The following is a 17,293-nucleotide window of genomic DNA, read 5'->3' as shown; positions in this document are numbered from 1 at the left end:
TTTCTAGAGCTCCGACTTGAAGATCACTGACGTCATGATTTTACCTCGTTCTTTTCAGAGTTCCCAGTTGTCTTGAAAGCACCATAAGTATATTCAGTTAGTGCCATTACAAAAAAAATATCAAAATATTAATAAAAATGTAGACAATGTTTTAATAGTGGTTAGCCATTGTGGCATTGATGGGAACAGCATTCAAAACAAAGGTAGAAATCAACTTCAGTTACATGCAGCATCCTTTTTCAAATCCCTTTACAACAGGATGACATCATAGCATCTCAGAATCCTTTTTTAATGGTAATAAAATGCATCCTTACTTCCGCCCATCCTTGAAGTAATCACAGATCTGTGATAGGATAGATTAAAGCAAATATCCCAATATATTGCTTTTACCTATTAAATAATGCCAGATAAGTGATAAGGGTGCATTTTTAAGTAAATGAACAGGGCAGTTATGTTTTCACTCTGTGGCAGTTGTGTCAAAATATCTCATTGTGCCCATTTGAAATTGGCACCAGGATATGACATCATCAATACACCGCTTGACCACCTATGACCATGTTGTTCCTCTTTTGTCCCCAAACGGAAAGACAGAGGAAGACTAAAGACGAGGCTGGTTGTTTTTCTGCTGGTTGCTTGACATACAGTGCCAATTGTTAACTCAACTCTTATTTTCCATTGAACGTCATGCAGAGAGGAGAAAAAAAGTTATCGCTAATTGGCATCAGAGGGGTCAAATGCAGCGTTCGTAACCAAGTGGGAATTTACCATATAAGACTGGGAAAAATCAATTTGAACGGCCCTCCAACTGGAAATTACTAGTGAGAAACTCGTATATATCATCCTGAGCTCCCACTTCTCCCACATGCTGATCTCTGACTTCACCTATTAAGGAAATGACCTGGATAACAGCCTTTTCGGCAGTTAAATTCAACAACAAAACTTTATTTATAAAAAGTAATCTATTAATATGGTTTTTTAACACTCATTTGTTTACCAGCATGATAGCTTTTAGTTTATGGCTTAGGAAGCTTGTTGGCCATTAGACAAATCAGCCTTTCTCAACAAGTTCAAAGCACGTGAATGCATCCAACTGGTATTTACGACTTCACAACTGGTAAATTCCCACCTCCCACCTGGTTACGAACGCAGCATTATACAGTAGGGTGTTGTCACCGCTGTAGTTAATATGTGTCATCCAGGGCCATCCTATGACAGAGTTGAGGGTGTGGCCTTTGGGCCTGCTGGGTTTAGTATTGCTGATGTGAGTGGAGGCGGATACGCAGTAGGTACACCAACTTTGTTGGATGTCTGATGACTACAGTGGAATTCTGTGGTGCTTCTGCTTTCTTGATGTGCTCCATTCAGTGACCTCGGTTATTAATCTTATTAGTCTGGTGGAGGTGGAGATAGAGTGGCTTCTTTGTCAGGAGCTGGAGCTTCTTCCTCTTGAAGTCAGTGGGCTTCTTGTACCTGACATCCGATAGCATAAATAAGTGATTATTTCAAACTGTATATTCAAAGGGCAGACTGACCAACAACAACAAAAAATAACACTCAAATCTGAGATTCTCCAAAGAAATAGTTATCAAATTAGATTTATTTTCATCTTTAAATAAAATAGAGAGTACATTTAAAGAAAGTTAATCTGGAAAATTCAACGTGTCACTCACAACTCGATCACAATGGGACCAGGTTTGATCTCATCCATTTCCATGAAGGCAAAACATTTTGTGCTGGTAAACCCCTTCTTGGGTTTATAGTGCTTGAACTCAAAGAAAATAGCTACCCCTGGAACATGAACAAAATTCAGGATTAACAATTGTCCGCCCAATCCCTCTGCAAGGATTTGAACATAAACGGACACTGTAGTAGCTTAATATTACATGATACTAGCTAAATAGAGGCCCCACTACTAATTCAGTAGAAATAGAAAGTTTGACTACCTTTTGGTAGTCTCTCGATATGTCTCTGGATCTCGATGTCTACGCTGAAGTGAATGTATGTGTCCTCCTTTCGGGTAGCCACAGGTGTGTCTTGCACCGGGTTCAAATCAATGCCATTCACATCTGTTGGGAAACAAAACGTTCAGATTCACTTGGGCTGTTCTGCAGGAAAAATATATAAAAAATGTCTAGATTATCACTGTTTCAGACCTTACCATTTCAGATGTGAAGGTAAGCAACTCATCTCAGCATTTTAAACAATATTGCCTACATACAGTACCTTTCACACTAACTGTCATGTAGGGATCAATGCATTGCCCTGCATCTTTCAGCCCAATCTTGTCAATCTTTATCGTGTGCAGCGACATCCCGGGCTCTGAGGGTAACCGTGGCAACAATGTACCTGTTGGAGACATGGAAGCTGTAACTTTCTAAAGAAATACAATAATTGCATAAAACATTCCCACTTTCCCAGAACTAATGCAGCTGAAATCAATATAATGTTGGCGTCCGAAATGTAACCCTATTCCCTATATAGTGCACTACTTTTGACTAGGGACCATAGGGGCCGTATTGCACTATATAGGGAATAGGGTGTAATTTGGGACGTAACCAGTGTTTATACTTGCAGATCCTTTTTCAAGTCATTACTGTCAGCATTATTTTACTTATACAATAATAGGCAGCAGAAGAAGTTGTAGACTGACTAACAGGTAAGGCTAAGATGACATACCCATTTTGGTGAACGCTTGTAGAAAAAAAAAGAAGACATTGTAAAGTAGATTCAACAACTAAAGTTATCTAGTAGTAGTAGTAGTATAGGGTTATTGATAATAACAAACTGTCTATTAGTAGGCAATCATATTCATGCTACAACAAAACCTATTGACTTAGGGTCCTTTAGTAGGGCTGATCGTTTAGAGATCAAGAGGTCAATTAAGGAACATACCTTCAGGTAATGCTTTACTCCTGAGTGTTTCACTCGCTCATAGAAGCTGTTGTAGTCTTCCAGCTTCGATTCGGGATGGTGGTGTAGTATCTCTGTGCCTATCCTCCAAATTATCTGAAAGACAAAGTTTGAAGAAATCAAACTTAGCATCTATACAGTACTTCTTAGCTACACTTTGTGAGTGTTCAGTCAGTCCAAAGATAGACCTACCTCAGCGTAGAGTTGTGGCATGTTTGCAGTGGTATCCTCCAGTGTCTGTGAGTAACTGGCCATGTACTCTGCGGCATCCTGCCATCTATGGTGCAGCAAGACCTCCCTGATGTGTTGGAGGCAGTTCCTTGTGGTCTTGTGAAAGCCAGTCTCACGGGGTGTCTCTGTAATGAAACAGACATAGCTACTGATTAATAAGACTAAAGAGAGCATCTTATGTAAAGATGAAAACGATAATCAGACACTGACATACACTACGTGACCAAAGGTATGTGGACACCTGCTCGTCAAACATCTAATTCCAAAATCATTGGCATTAATATGGAGTTGTACACCCTTTGCTGCTATAACAGCCTCCACTCTTCTGGGAAGGCTTTCCACTAGATGTTGGAACATTGCTGCGGGGACTTGCTTCCATTCAGCCACAAGAGCTTAAGTGAGGTTGGGCACTGATGTTGGACGATTAGTCCTGGCTGGCAGTCGTCATTCCAATTCATCCTAAAGGTGTTTGATGGGGTTGAGGTCAGGGCTCTGAGCTAGCCAGTCAAGTTCTTCCACATTTCTGTATGGACCTCGCTTTGTGCACGGGGGCATTGTCATGCTGAAACAGGAAAGGGCCTTCCCCAAACTGTTGCCACAAAGTTGGAAGCACAGAATTGTCTAGAATGTCAATGTAAGCTGTAGCGTTAAGATTTCCCTTCACTGGAACTAAGGGTCCTAGCCCAAACCATGAAAAACAGCCCCAGACTATTATTCCTCCACCACCTAACTTTACAGTTGGTGCAATGCATTCGGGCAGGCAGCGTTCTCCTTGCATCCACCAAACCCAGATTCTTCCGTCAGACTGCCAGATGGTGACATGTGACAACGCGTTTCCACTGCTCCAGAGTCCAATGGCGGCGATCTTTACACCACTCCAGTCGACGCTTGGCATTGCGCATGGGGATCTTAGGCTTGTGTGCGGCTGCTCGGCCCGACTAACAGTTATTGTGCTGACATTGCTTTTAGAGGCAGTTTGGAACTCGGTAGTGAGTGTTGCGACCTAGGATTGATGATTTTTACAAGCTATGTGCTTCAGCACTCGGCGGTCCTCTGTGAGCTTGTGTGGCCTACCCCACTTCGCACTTCGCGGCTGAGCCGTTGTTGCTCCTAGACGTTTCCACTTCACAACAACAGCACTTTAAGTTAACTGAGGCAGCCCTAGCAGGGCAGAAACCTGACGAACTGACTTGTTGGAAAGGGTGGCATCCTATGACCGTGCCACGTTGAATGTCACTGAGCTCTTCAGTAAGGCCATTCTACTGCCAATGTTTGTGTATGGAGATTGCATGGCTGTGTACTCGATTTTATACACCTGTAAGCAACGGGTGTGGCTGAAATAGCCGAATCCAATAATTTGAAGGGGTGTCCACATACTTTTGTGTATACATAGTGTATGTAGCACCAATCGGTAGGCAGGACCTTGAACTAGCTGGTTTAGCTTACTCGAGGGTTCACATATTCGTCTACACACTGTATTTTATCAATTACCTTTAAATATAGGAGGCGCCAGGGGTAGGTTTGGCTTCTTGATTTGTTTTCTGTTGATTGATTCATCATCATCTGAAGACTCATTTTCGCCCAGTTCTTCTCCAGGTACCCTGAGTTCCGACTCCAGATCATCCATGACTCACCATTTGAGGTTCGACCTATTTTCGTAAACAATCATGTGAAGGCCACTATATATATATATACAGTGGGGGAAAAAAGTATTTAGTCAGCCACCAATTGTGCAAGTTCTCCCACTTAAAAAGATGAGAGAGGCCTGTAATTTTCATCATAGGTACACGTCAACTATGAGAAACACGTCAACTAATGAGAAAATCACATTGTAGGATTTTTTATGAATTTATTTGCATATTATGGTGGAAAATAAGTATTTGGTCACCTACAAACAAGCAAGATTTCTGGCTCTCACAGACCTGTAACTTCTTCTTTAAGAGGCTCCTCTGTCCTCCACTCGTTACCTGTATTAATGGCACCTGTTTGAACTTGTTATCAGTATAAAAGACACCTGTCCACAACCTCAAACAGTCACACTCCAAACTCCACTATGGCCAAGACCAAAGAGCTGTCAAAGGACACCAGAAACAAAATTGTAGACCTGCACCAGGCTGGGAAGACTGAATCTGCAATAGGTAAGCAGCTTGGTTTGAAGAAATCAACTGTGGGAGCAATTATTAGGAAATGGAAGACATACAAGACCACTGATAATCTCCCTCGATCTGGGGCTCCACGCAAGATCTCACCCCGTGGGGTCAAAATGATCACAAGAACGGTGAGCAAAAATCCCAGAACCACATGGGGGGACCTAGTGAATGACCTGCAGAGAGCTGGGACCAAAGTAACAAAGCCTACCATCAGTAACACACTATGCCGCCAGGGACTCAAATCCTGCAGTGCGAGACGTGTCCCCCTGCTTAAGACAGTACATGTCCAGGCCCGTCTGAAGTTTGCTAGAGTGCATTTGGATGATCCAGAAGAGGATTGGGAGAATGTCATATGGTCAGATGAAACCAAAATATAACTTTTCGGTAAAAACTCAAGTCGTCGTGTTTGGAGGACAAAGAATGCTGAGTTGCATCCAAAGAACACCATACCTACTGTGAAGCATGGGGGTGGAAACATCATGCTTTGGGGCTGTTTTTCTGCAAAGGGACCAGGACGACTGATCCGTGTAAAGGAAAGAATGAATGGGGCCATGTATCGTGAGATTTTGAGTGAAAACCTCCTTCCATCAGCAAGGGCATTGAAGATGAAACGTGGCTGGGTCTTTCAGCATGACAATGATCCCAAACACACCGCCCGGGCAACAAAGGAGTGGCTTCGTAAGAAGCATTTCAAGGTCCTGGAGTGGCCTAGCCTGTCTCCAGATCTCAACCCCATAGAAAATCTTTGGAGGGAGTTGAAAGTCCGTGTTGCCCAGCGACAGCCCCAAAACATCACTGCTCTAGAGGAGATATGCATGGAGGAATGGGCCAAAATACCAGCAACAGTGTGTAAAAACCTTGTGAAGACTTACAGAAAACGTTTGACCTGTGTCATTGCCAACAAAGGGTATATAACAAAGTATTGAGAAACTTTTGTTATTGACCAAATACTTATTTTCCACCATAATTTGCAAATAAATTCATAAAAAATCCTACAATGTGATTTTCTGGATTTTTTCCCCTCTTTTTGTCTGTCATAGTTGACGTGTACCTATGATGAAAATTACAGGCCTCTCTCATCTTTTTAAGTGGGAGAACTTGCACAATTGGTGGCTGACTAAATGCTTTTTTCCCCCACTGTATATATATATATATATATATATATATTTGTTATATTTTTAGCAAAATATAATGTAGGTAGTTTAGCAAAAGGTGTGAATTTGCTCCAAACCCCATGCATTTACATTTTAGTCATTTAGCAGACGCTCTTATCCAGAGCGACTTACAGTTAGTGAATACATCCTTTTTTTTTTTTTTTATACTGGCCCCCCGTGGGAATCAAACCCACAACCCTTCGTTGCAAACGCCATGCTCTATCAACTGCGCTACATCCCTGCCGGCCATTCCCTCCCCTACCCTGGACGACGCTGGGCCAATTGTGCGACAGAGCCTGGATTCGAACCAGGATCTCTAGTGGCACAGTTAACACTGCGATGCAGTGCCTTAGACCACTGCGCCACTCAGGAGACTATGCATGCTACCAACGCCTCGTCAGCGACACAACGCCTCGTCAGCGACACAAAATAAAATAATTCCGGGTCACGGAATTTCTGAGTTTTTCAAAATAAAGGTCGCCCACGTAATAGTAGAAAAGTATAATTAAACTGTATTTATTCATGACAAAAATAATTGTCTAAACATTAAAAATGATTCATATTTGTTCCTATTTAAGTGGTATTTGCATTAAATGTGGGGTTCAAAACATGGTCTAAGGTCAAATAGGGCGGCAGGTAGCTTAGTGGTTAAGAGTGTTGTGCCAGTAACCGAAAGGTCGCTGGTTCTAATCCCCGAGCCGACTAAGTGAAAAATCTGTCGACATGCCCTTGAGCAAGGCACTTAACCCTAATTGCTCCTGTAAGTCGCTCTGGGTAAGAGCGTCTGCTAAATGACTAAAAAAATAAAAATAAAAAATGCCTGCAATACACTGTATTCTTCTTCTTCTGTGGGCGTTATGGTGGACTACAACCCAAAAAGGTGTATTGCCGCCACCAACTGGATGGGTTGAAACCAAAACAAGGTAAAAATAAAATCCATACGTGATAGGGAAACTAACTTAATCCACCCAAATAAAAATAGTACATTGACAAAACAAACTCCTATTTCTTCCTTCTTTCAATTCTCCATATCTCCCTTCTCAGGCTTTAGGGCCTGAGACGGTGGTACGGCTTGTGACAATATTCCATGTAACTCCTTCGTCGAGAAATCTTTCAGCCCCAGGAACCTCTCCGCCGCTTCCACAATGATTTCTATCTTCCTGGACCTTCTCTCCACCTTGGCAGTGCCATTTATCACCATAGCTATAAAGGCCACAATCCACCTTCTTAACCTTTTAAATGTCAGGATCCTGCTGGTGAAAGGCAACCCCTGCAGCCTGCAGTGAAGGCCTTTCCATTTTACATTTAGATTTTTGTCATTTAGCAGACGCTCTTATCCAGAGCGACTTACAGTTAGTGGACTTCAAGTGCACCATTCAAACCCTCAACCCTTTTACCAGCTGCTGCATATGATACGCTCTGGATAGCCCTGACTTTGGCTTGCAGGGATTTGTAGTCTTGCATGTCTACTTTGATGCTAATTAGCATTTTTCGAATCTGAGAGTAAATAGAGCCGAATATATTGATAAAAGTCACCTTGTCCAAGAGCGATTTAAATGGTTATCAAAACGTCATGCCAGGGTAAGCCTACACGAAACACAGCCCTTATTTTAAGTGTTTCTAAAATTCCCTATAGGAAAAATGAACGGTGGAAAAACAATTGGAACCATTTCCCTGTTTGACCGCTAGGTCATAATAATGATTTAACAACAATATAATGGAATAAAATAGAATAGAATAAATTAGGGAAGGGAGTTGGTCGCAGAGGTCTGGTGTTGGTGGAAGGACTGGTAAAGGGTGGACCTAGTGCTATAGTAGGAGTTGACTGTACTGATAGTGACCCTGTTGTCTATGGTGATAAGAGTTAACTGTGGAGTCGACCTTACTGATAAATGCATAGATCAGAATAATTTGACAAAACAGATGAATAAAAATAAGGCTGTTGAACCACCAAATCTGAAACATAAATTGTATGGGGTGGCAGGGATGTAGATAATTTTAAACAATAAAGGCAATACTTGGGGAGATATTGACCCTGAATATGGAATGGACCAGCACAGTTTGCCAACATCACTTTTATGGGTTGTAAGAATAGGCAGAAAGAGGTTAATGTCTTTGGTATTGGCCTGTAATTAGTTGAAATGCTTTTTTGTCATTTCATTTGCAATGGCATGTGACTTGGATCATTACCATCATTGATGGTCCTCCCAAATATGTTCACTACCGGGCTTCCCTGGACCTTGATAGTAGAGTGGCTACTATTTTGGAAACAAAATAAAACAAGGATAGCCAACCCTTAGCGTCGTCCCTCAACTAGGCATTTATATTACCATTTATTTGATCAATTCTGACTTTTACTTTTAAAGGTTAATATAAATGTAGTTGAGGGACGATAGCCTACCCTGAGACTGTGAGAATCATATCCTCTCTGTATTTGCTTAGTTTTGTTAGAAATTGCGTAATTCAAATCTGGTATTGAAATAAGAATCAAGAGATCTTCAATCCAAGCTAAATTTATTATATGCAAAATGTATGGATGATAAGTATGTTGGTTCGTATACGGGCTCACTGAAAAACCTCGCAGGGCAGACAGAGAACTAATCCATTGTTTTAGATTGTTCTTCAAATACTCTGACAGAGAGAGAGTTCCCACCTCTCTGCTGGCCAATCAGAGTAGAGACTTGAGCGTGGTTTAGACTTACTCAGCCAATGCGTTGGCGCACTGGCTGTTCCCCGCCTCTTAGCGCATCCCTGTTTCCAGGCATACGTTTATCATAACAACCTGTCATAGTGAGAAGAGCCAGCTCCCCTAGACACCATTCCTACGTCCAAGGAAGGTTCACAGATCACAAAGAACCAGTATAGTCTAGTATTTGGAGACAAAAATCCTTATCTCATTTTACCCCCTAAAACAGCTCTTCACATCAATCACAGCTTGCCAGGTGACACAACCTACATCAGCCCAGTCTAGAATGCATTCTTTCTAAGTTAGTCATCCCATCAATTAGGAGAATAATAAATCCCCCAAAGTTTGTTTTGGTACCCAGTGCCTGAAAAATTATCTACAATACTTTTGAGGTATCATAATAAATCTGCGGGAGTCAGATAGGCAAATTGAATGGAGAAATCGAGTGGGAAATTGCGCTCACTTGTCAGTAAACTTGTGGAATATTTTAGTTCTATCCAACAAATACGTGATAAACCCGAATCAGAACGTATATTGTGATGCAATAATCATATTTTATTTTTTAGTTTTGACATTGTCTGCCCAGATTTTCATATTTGCCTCCACGATCAACACATCCTTCGAATTGCTCCAGCCTTGGATTCTCTGACTTGTCGGCTTCATCTGCTCATGCTCGAGCAGAGCCAGCCAGCCCAACATGGCTGTACATGTTTCTTATGTAACGTTATACATTTTAATTTTATGTATTCATAATTTCATACCCAAAGCCGCAGTCGAAAGGAGATTCTCCGACTTCAAAAGATGTGCAGACGAAGAATGCAGTAGTAAGTACTTGGCGCTAAACTCACGCGTATTTTCAGGATGCTTCCATCGTTCAATTCACTAACCCCCACCTCATCCCTAGCTAGTTTGACAGGCGTTATCATTGACCGGTTGCCATTTCAAAGGGATGAACTCGGCTAACCTAACTGTCGTTAGTAGTAAATACCAATAAATAATAACCTAAGCTTGCTTGGTTGTAGCCGAAGCGAAGCCTCTGCCTGTGTTGGCTACTGCCTGGCTAGTCGCCCAATTCTGGATGTAGAGCAACGTATGCTAACGTTAGCTCAACTATGTGTTTCAGTACTAACTAACGTTCTATATCGTGGAGCTCCGCCCCATAGGGGAGCTCTGCTCCTATTGGTTTACCCACTGCCCTAAGGCAGCATCAGCCTGAGACAAAATTATGCACACACCTGCAGCCAATAGGAGTACAGGTGTCCCTATAAGAGGGGATGCCTCCCCTCAATCAGCCTCCCTTGATCTTCAGTGACTGGACTAGACTGAAGAAGCCAAGAAGAGACGAAGAGAAGACTCAGGACGAGAACGCCGTCGAATTTCCAGTCATCGACGTCGTCCTAAAATGAGCACACCAGGAGATTTTCCACCCCCAAAAGCTATTTTCAGAGCTCAATGCAGATGCTCCTCCATGGAGGCCGGCGACTCCCACGACTTATGTTTCGTGTGTCTAGGGTCCCAGCATGCCAAAGAGGGCATCTGCAGTCCCCCTAACTGCGCCTCCTGCGCCCTCCTTTCTACAAAGGAGAGGAAGCAGCATTGGGCGTTTTTTAGGGAGGATATCCCCCTAGAGGACGTGTTGTCGATATAGCCTCTGCTTCAGAGGCGTCATCCGACAGCGCAGACTCAGGGGATGACATTCCTATGGAACAGTCAGACCCCGTCCCTCATACATTCAAGCCTCCCTTTCCTTTGGTTAGCGAGAGGGCTTGTAGTTCCTATGGTGATGACGACACGGGCTCTGAGAAATCAGAAGCCCTGTCCTTCACCGCAGCGTCTCTGAGAACGGACTTTCCGGGTCTCATTGAGAGAGCTGCTAGACGGCTGGAAATACCGCTGCCCCCTATTCCCTTCGCACCGGAGGTTGACTTAATGGAGGGCGGCCCCTATTCCAGGCCAAGAAGAGCGGCAGAGCCATTAGCTCCTGCCATGCCTTCATTGGCAAAATACGTCGAGGGCTCATGGGAGGCACCTTTAGCGGCGCGTTCGCCGGCTAAAACGTACCTCCCATTCACTAGAGTGGAGGGAAGGTTCCAGGGCCAAGCTAAGGGAATCCCCAGGTTAGAGAGCGCCATGGCGGCGTATCTCGTACCGGGTTCGAGTCCCTGGCCCTCTTCCAGGAAAGCCACGTTGCCATCTCAGAAGGACCGTCTCACAGCACAGCTGTTAGAGAAGTCCTTCAATTTGGGAGCCCAAGCTGTAGCAGCAGCTAACAACATTGCCCTCTTGGCAGCCGCTCTGTCCCGTTTAACCACGGGTAAGACAGTGCTGGAGCCAGAGGAGGTGGAGGAGGCGTCTAGAATTTCTGGCGCCATCCTACACCTAACACAGGCATCGGCCGTCTGCTCGGGGAGGTCCATGGCCACCTCGGTGGTCGCGGAGCGACACCTCTGGTTGTCACTGACAACCATGAAGGAAGCAGACAGAACGTCCCGGTCGAACGCTCCCCTCTCTGACGACGGGCTCTTTGGAGTCGCCGTCAAAGAGGCGACTGAGAGGTTTTCCAAGCTGGACGAGGAAAAGAAGATACCTGCCACTGGCAGGGAGGTTAGGCCCTGCACCGTCTCGTAAACCATCCACTTCCGCCCCCCAGAGTAGACAAGGATCTACAGCGAGGCGGCGTATCCGGCGCCAGTCGGCGGCCGCAGGAGGCAGGAGAGCGGGCCCAGCCCCCCCAGCAGCCACGGTGGCCCCATTGCAGCCGGCGAGGGAGGTGGTGAGAGCGCCGACCTGGGCCCCTAAGGGAGGCCACAAGAGGAGGCGCACATGACGGGACGCGGGGGAGCGAATGGAGGACACGTCATCCTTGAACGTGACCACTGTTCCCCCCCACCCTTCGGTTGAAGGGATGGGTGATGATGTAAATGCTTTTGTTGATGTGTTGAATAAAGAGTTGGCTCCACCTGACTTTGTCAAAAAAGAGCCCCTTTTCCATAATACGTCCGAGAGCGTTCAAATCTCACCCTCTCTCCCTTACCACTCTAAGCGCCGTTCAGCCCACCAAGGGTGCGCTGCTGAACAGGCATTCAGAGTAGGTTCACATAACACTTCAGGTATAAGAAGTGCTTCACATAGCAGACGGCAGTCTTTGTCAGACTCTGACATGATGACGTGGTCGCTATTTGGGGATGGCGCACTATCACAGACTAAGGTCTCTGTTAGTGCGATTCAGACCCATGCGGCGTTCACGGAGGGCCCGATTACCACGGTCACGATGGTGCCAAGTGCATCGGCGCCCCCACTTCTTTCTGAACGCGCTAATACTCAAGACACTGAGTGTAGTTCAGCCCACCAGAGGTGCAGAGCTGAACGCACACAGGAGGTGAAAGGAGGAAATATATCAAGACGCCGTCTTGGTTTACCTCAAAGAGACCTCACATTACAGACTCCAAGGAGTACTGTAGTGAGTGTCTCTCATAGCAGGCTGCAGTCTCAGTCAGGAGACATGATGACGCAGCCGCTATTTGGGGATGGCGCACTATCGCAGACCAAGGTCTCGGTTAGTGCGATTCAGACCCATGCTGCGTTCACGGAGGGCCCGATTACCACGGTCACGAAGGTGCCCAGTGTATCGGCGCCCCCACTTCCCTTTGAACGCGCTAATACTCACCACACTGAGCGTGACTCAACCCACCAGAGGTGCAGAGTTGAACACACACAGAAGGTGAAGGTTAAGAAGGTATCAAGGCGCCGCCTTGTGTTACCTCATAGGGACCTCATATTACAGACTCCTAGGAGTATTGTAGTGAGGGACTCTAATAGCGAATTGCAGTCACCTACAATGACGCAATCGCTTGCTGAGGATGGTGCCCTGTCGCAGGCTGTGGCCTCGGTCAGTGCAATTCAGACCCGCGCTGCGTTCACGGAGGGCAGGAATACGACGGTTACGGGTTTAACTGACGTCTCTGCCCCCCCTTCTGGTTCAGAACGCACTAATGCTTCCTCTCCCTTTCATGGGAGGCCCGCCTTGGGCTGTTCCACCACCTCAGTGTTGGGGAACAGCGGCGACAAGGGCCATAGAGGAATACAGGTCCTTCCTACTGAATGTACCACAGCTTCGTGCTCGGCCGCTTTCTCTGTATTGCAGTGGCAGCGAAGCTGCACCCTCTCACGCTGGCTACAACAGACGTTGCAGAAGGGTTATGCTCTCCAATTCCATCGGACCCCACCCCCATTCAGGGGAGTGGTGGAGACGGTGATGAAAACGCCCGAAAAAGTGGCCGCTCTGGTTTCAGAGATTACGGAACTTTTGGCGAAGGAGGCGGTCACAGTGGTTCCCCAGGAGCAAAGGAACAAGGGGCTATATTCGCCCTACTTCCTAGTGCCAAAAAAGACAGGGGGAATGAGGCCAATATTGGATTTACGCATTCTCAACGAGAGCGTAACCAAACGGCCCTTTCGAATGCTAACGACAAAACGTCTGCTGGAATGTGTCCAGAAAGGAGACTTTTGTACGAGCATAGACCTAAAGGACGCGTACTTTCATGTGCCGGTACAGCCGCGTCACAGGAAGTTTCTGCGATTCGCCTTTCAAGGGGTGGCGTACGAATACACAAGGATGCCATTCGGGTACGCCCTGGCACCTCGCACGTTTTCCAAGTGTGTGGAGGCGGCATTGGAACCGTTGCGTCGTCAGGGAATACGGGTACTAGCCTACCTAGACGACCTACTGGTTCTCGCCCCGTCAGCAGAGCTGGCGATCACTCACACAACACAGACAGTGATTCATCTCACACGTCTGGGGTTCGCTGTGAATTGGAAAAAGAGCACGCCCTGGCCCAGTCATCAGATTGTCTACCTGGGGATACAGCTAGACACTGTAATGATGAGGGCTCGAATTTCGGACTCCCGAAGGGTAGCCTTGTTGCTAGCCCTGAGGAAGTGTCGTCCGAATCACACGGTGACGGCGCTGTCGATCATGTCACTCTTGGGTCTCATGTCGTCAGCCGACACTGTGGTTCCGCTGGGACTCTTGCACATGCGCAGGATGCAGCGATGGTTCGCCCAACTGAGACTAGACCCTTTGCGTCAACGTCATCGGTTGGTGTTGGTTCCCCTCTCGCTCAGTGCAGATCTGAACTATTGGAGAAACACGCGCGTTCTCACGCACGGAGTCCCGATAGGCAAAGTGTCCTCTTACATCCCAGTGTTCACAGATGCGTCTCTGACGGGATGGGGAGGGACATGTCAGACCCAAGCGATAGGAGGTGTGTGGCCTCCTTCGAGTCGCCACATCAACCTCTTGGAGTTGGAAACGGTTCGACTGGTTTTGACCCACTTCGCGTCTACCCTTCGGGGTCGCGATGTGCTGGTCTGGTCAGACAACCGGACCACAGTAACCCACATAAATCGCCAAGGAGGAGTCAGGTCTCCTGCTCTCCATCGGGCGGCAGAGGAATTGTGGCTGTGGGCTCACGAGCACCTTCGCTCGTTGAGAGCAGCACACATTCCGGGCTACTTGAACGTAGGAGCAGACCTCATGTCAAGAGGGGGTCCTCGAGACGACGAGTGGTGTCTGCATCCGGACATTGTTCTCCAAATTTGGGAACAGTTCGGGAGAGCCGAGGTGGATCTATTCGCGTCACGTGTGAACGCGCAATGTCCCCTATGGTTCTCTCTAAGGGAACAGGAAGAACCGCCACTAGGAACCGCCACTTTGCGCATCACCCGTGGCCGAGAGTTCTTCTGTATGCATTCCCTCCGCTGTCCTGCATTCTCCCACTGTTAGCCAGGGTGAGATCAGGAGGGAAGTCAGTGATACTGGTAGCCCCCGATCACCCAGGGGCTCCTTGGTTTGCGGAGATGAGTCAGATGTTGATTGCGCCACCTTGGCCAATTCCACATCGACGGGACGCTTTGTCTCAGGCGGGGGGCACGATAGGGCAGTTGCCCATAATCGGCCAACTACTGAAGGCCTGGCTGCTGATAGGGACAGGCTAGAGCGCCGTGGGTTATCTGATGCGGTGATTAGGACCATACAGGGTTCATGTGCCAGTTCCACTTCTAAGATGTATGCCAGTAGATGGAACGTGTTTTCACAATGGTGTGTCACACAAGGTGTAGACCCCATGAGCTGTCAGGTTGAGAGTATTCTCTCTTTCCTACAGCTTATGTTTGACAAGCAGCGATTGCCCGCCACCATTAAGGTGTTTGCAGCGGCGATTTCAGCTTGTCATGAGGGGTTTGGCAGAGACAATGTCTTTAGCCACCCTCTAGTGAAACGTTTCCTATTAGGAACGTGGCGGCTTAGGCCAACACCTAGAGCCACGCATCCTCAGTGGGATTTGGCTTTGGTACTCGAAGCGCTATGTAAGTCGCCGTTCGAGCCATTGAATCAAATACCCCTCAAGATGCTGTCTTTTAAGACAGCGCTGTTGCTCGCTTTGACTACGGCTAAGCGTGTTAGTGATTTGTGTGCTCTTTCGACGAGACCCGACTGCCTGGCCATTAATGGCGATCTGAGCAGAGCGGTGTTACGTCCTAATCCGGCATTTGTGCCGAAGGTTATTAGGAGTTCATATAGATCACAGACCGTGGAGCTGTGGGCTTTTTCTCCTCCTCCTCATAGAGAGAGGAGTGAATAAAGGCTCCATCGCCTGTGCCCAGTACGCGCCTTGGCGTGTTACGTTGAGCGCACAGCAGCGATTAGGTCATCGCCTCAGCTGTTTGTGTGTCATGGTGCGGCTGCACTAGGTAGACCACTTTCGAAACAGCATCTGTCTCATTGGCACTGTGAGAGCATTGAGACAGCTTATGAGGCAGCGGGGCGACAATTGCCTCAGGGTATCAGAGCTCACTCCACTCGTGGAGTAGCAGCTTCTACTGCCCTTTTCAGAGGAACAGGGGTAGAGGATATACGTAGAGCGGCGTCATGGTCAACACCGTCTCCATTTATCCGTTTCTATCTCTTGGATGTCTTCTAACTCTTTGGCTCAGTCTGTACTCAGCGTGGCTGAAGGGAGACTTTGAGCTAGGAGGAGAGGAATGCAGGACTGTGGAGACAGGGTCTCTATCAGGTCCGCTTCCGATAGAAGGACATATTTTTGGCATGACTCCTGACTGACAGGTTCAGTACAGTAGAGGGCATGTATTGATCTGCCCACCAGTGATTCACTGGAGTGAGGCGGGATGATGAGGGATAATAGTAGTAACCTGGATTACGATACTATTAGACCGGTCATGACAATTTGACGGAATGTGACGTCAAATCTATCTGCTTGTTCAGATTAGTATGAATCATGTTCTGGGATCTGCCCACTAATCTCTGGGGTTCCATTGATTGAGTGAGGCGGCCTACCGTGTACACAATGTAGAGTGACACTTTGTGTCATTCCATTAGTGGTCGGTAGTATTGTAACAGGATATTGAGGTACCATCTATCTGCTAGTACAGATTAGTATGGCCGGTATTATGGTGATCTGCCCACTAGTCAATGGTGTTGCCATTGGACTAGGTGGGGCGGGTTTTTAACCGATGACGCAGTATATTGTGACACTTGTAGGGTGACAGTGGTTACAGTACTGCGGGAATTGGTAGCAGCCATTGCTAGGCCTGACCTTTTCATTTTGATGGGAAGTGTTGGGCTCGGCAGGGAGTACATTTTGGAGCGCTACGCTCCGCCTTAAACCAATAGGAGCAGAGCTCCCCTATGGGGCGGAGCTCCACGATATAGAACGATTAGTTACCGGAGTGTAACTCCAGTTCTATGAGTGGAGTGGAGCCCCATAGGACTTAAGGTCCTGCCGACCCTCTCTAGTCTCGCTGAAGATAAATATCTCGGGAGGCTGATTGAGGGAAGGCATCCCCTCTTATAGGGACACCTGTACTCCTACTGGCTGCAGGTGTGTGCATAATTTTGTCTCAGGCTGATGCTGCCTTAGGGCAGTGGGTAAACCAATAGGAGCAGAGCTCCCCTATGGGGCTCCGCTCCACTCATAGAACTGGAGTTACACTCCGGTAACTAATCATTAGTAGCTTGCACCATGTAAACAAGTTTTCGGCCTACATATTTTGTTGAAACCAAAGCCACACAAGGGCTCATAGTCAATGTTCACAAGTTTGGAGTAGCTAACTAGCTACATAACATAACTTGCCAGTTGATCTGG

General features: G+C 46.6%; 1 protein-coding gene across 1 annotated transcript; it reads right to left on the bottom strand.

Annotated features, from left to right (window-relative positions):
- Window positions 1-1,361: 1,361 nt before the first annotated feature.
- On the bottom strand, window positions 1,362-4,790 carry LOC311107162 (axin interactor, dorsalization-associated protein-like; the record flags this gene model as incomplete). Its single annotated transcript, XM_084149656.1, has 7 exons — window positions 4,633-4,790; window positions 3,103-3,266; window positions 2,893-3,006; window positions 2,224-2,346; window positions 1,944-2,066; window positions 1,671-1,788; window positions 1,362-1,470 (listed from the first exon to the last, which is right to left on the bottom strand). Exons 4-7 carry the CDS (start codon window positions 2,309-2,311, stop codon window positions 1,362-1,364), a joined length of 438 nt encoding a protein of 145 aa, XP_084005782.1. The 5' UTR covers window positions 2,312-2,346; window positions 2,893-3,006; window positions 3,103-3,266; window positions 4,633-4,790.
- Between the last annotated feature and the right edge of the window lie 12,503 nt (window positions 4,791-17,293).

The sequence above is a fragment of the Coregonus lavaretus genome (genome assembly GCF_964263955.1).
Source record: "Coregonus lavaretus genome assembly, chromosome: 31".
Lineage (NCBI taxonomy): Eukaryota > Metazoa > Chordata > Actinopteri > Salmoniformes > Salmonidae > Coregonus > Coregonus lavaretus.
The sequence above is the reverse complement of the archived record's forward strand: the minus strand, read 5'-3'. Positions and strand labels throughout refer to the sequence as shown.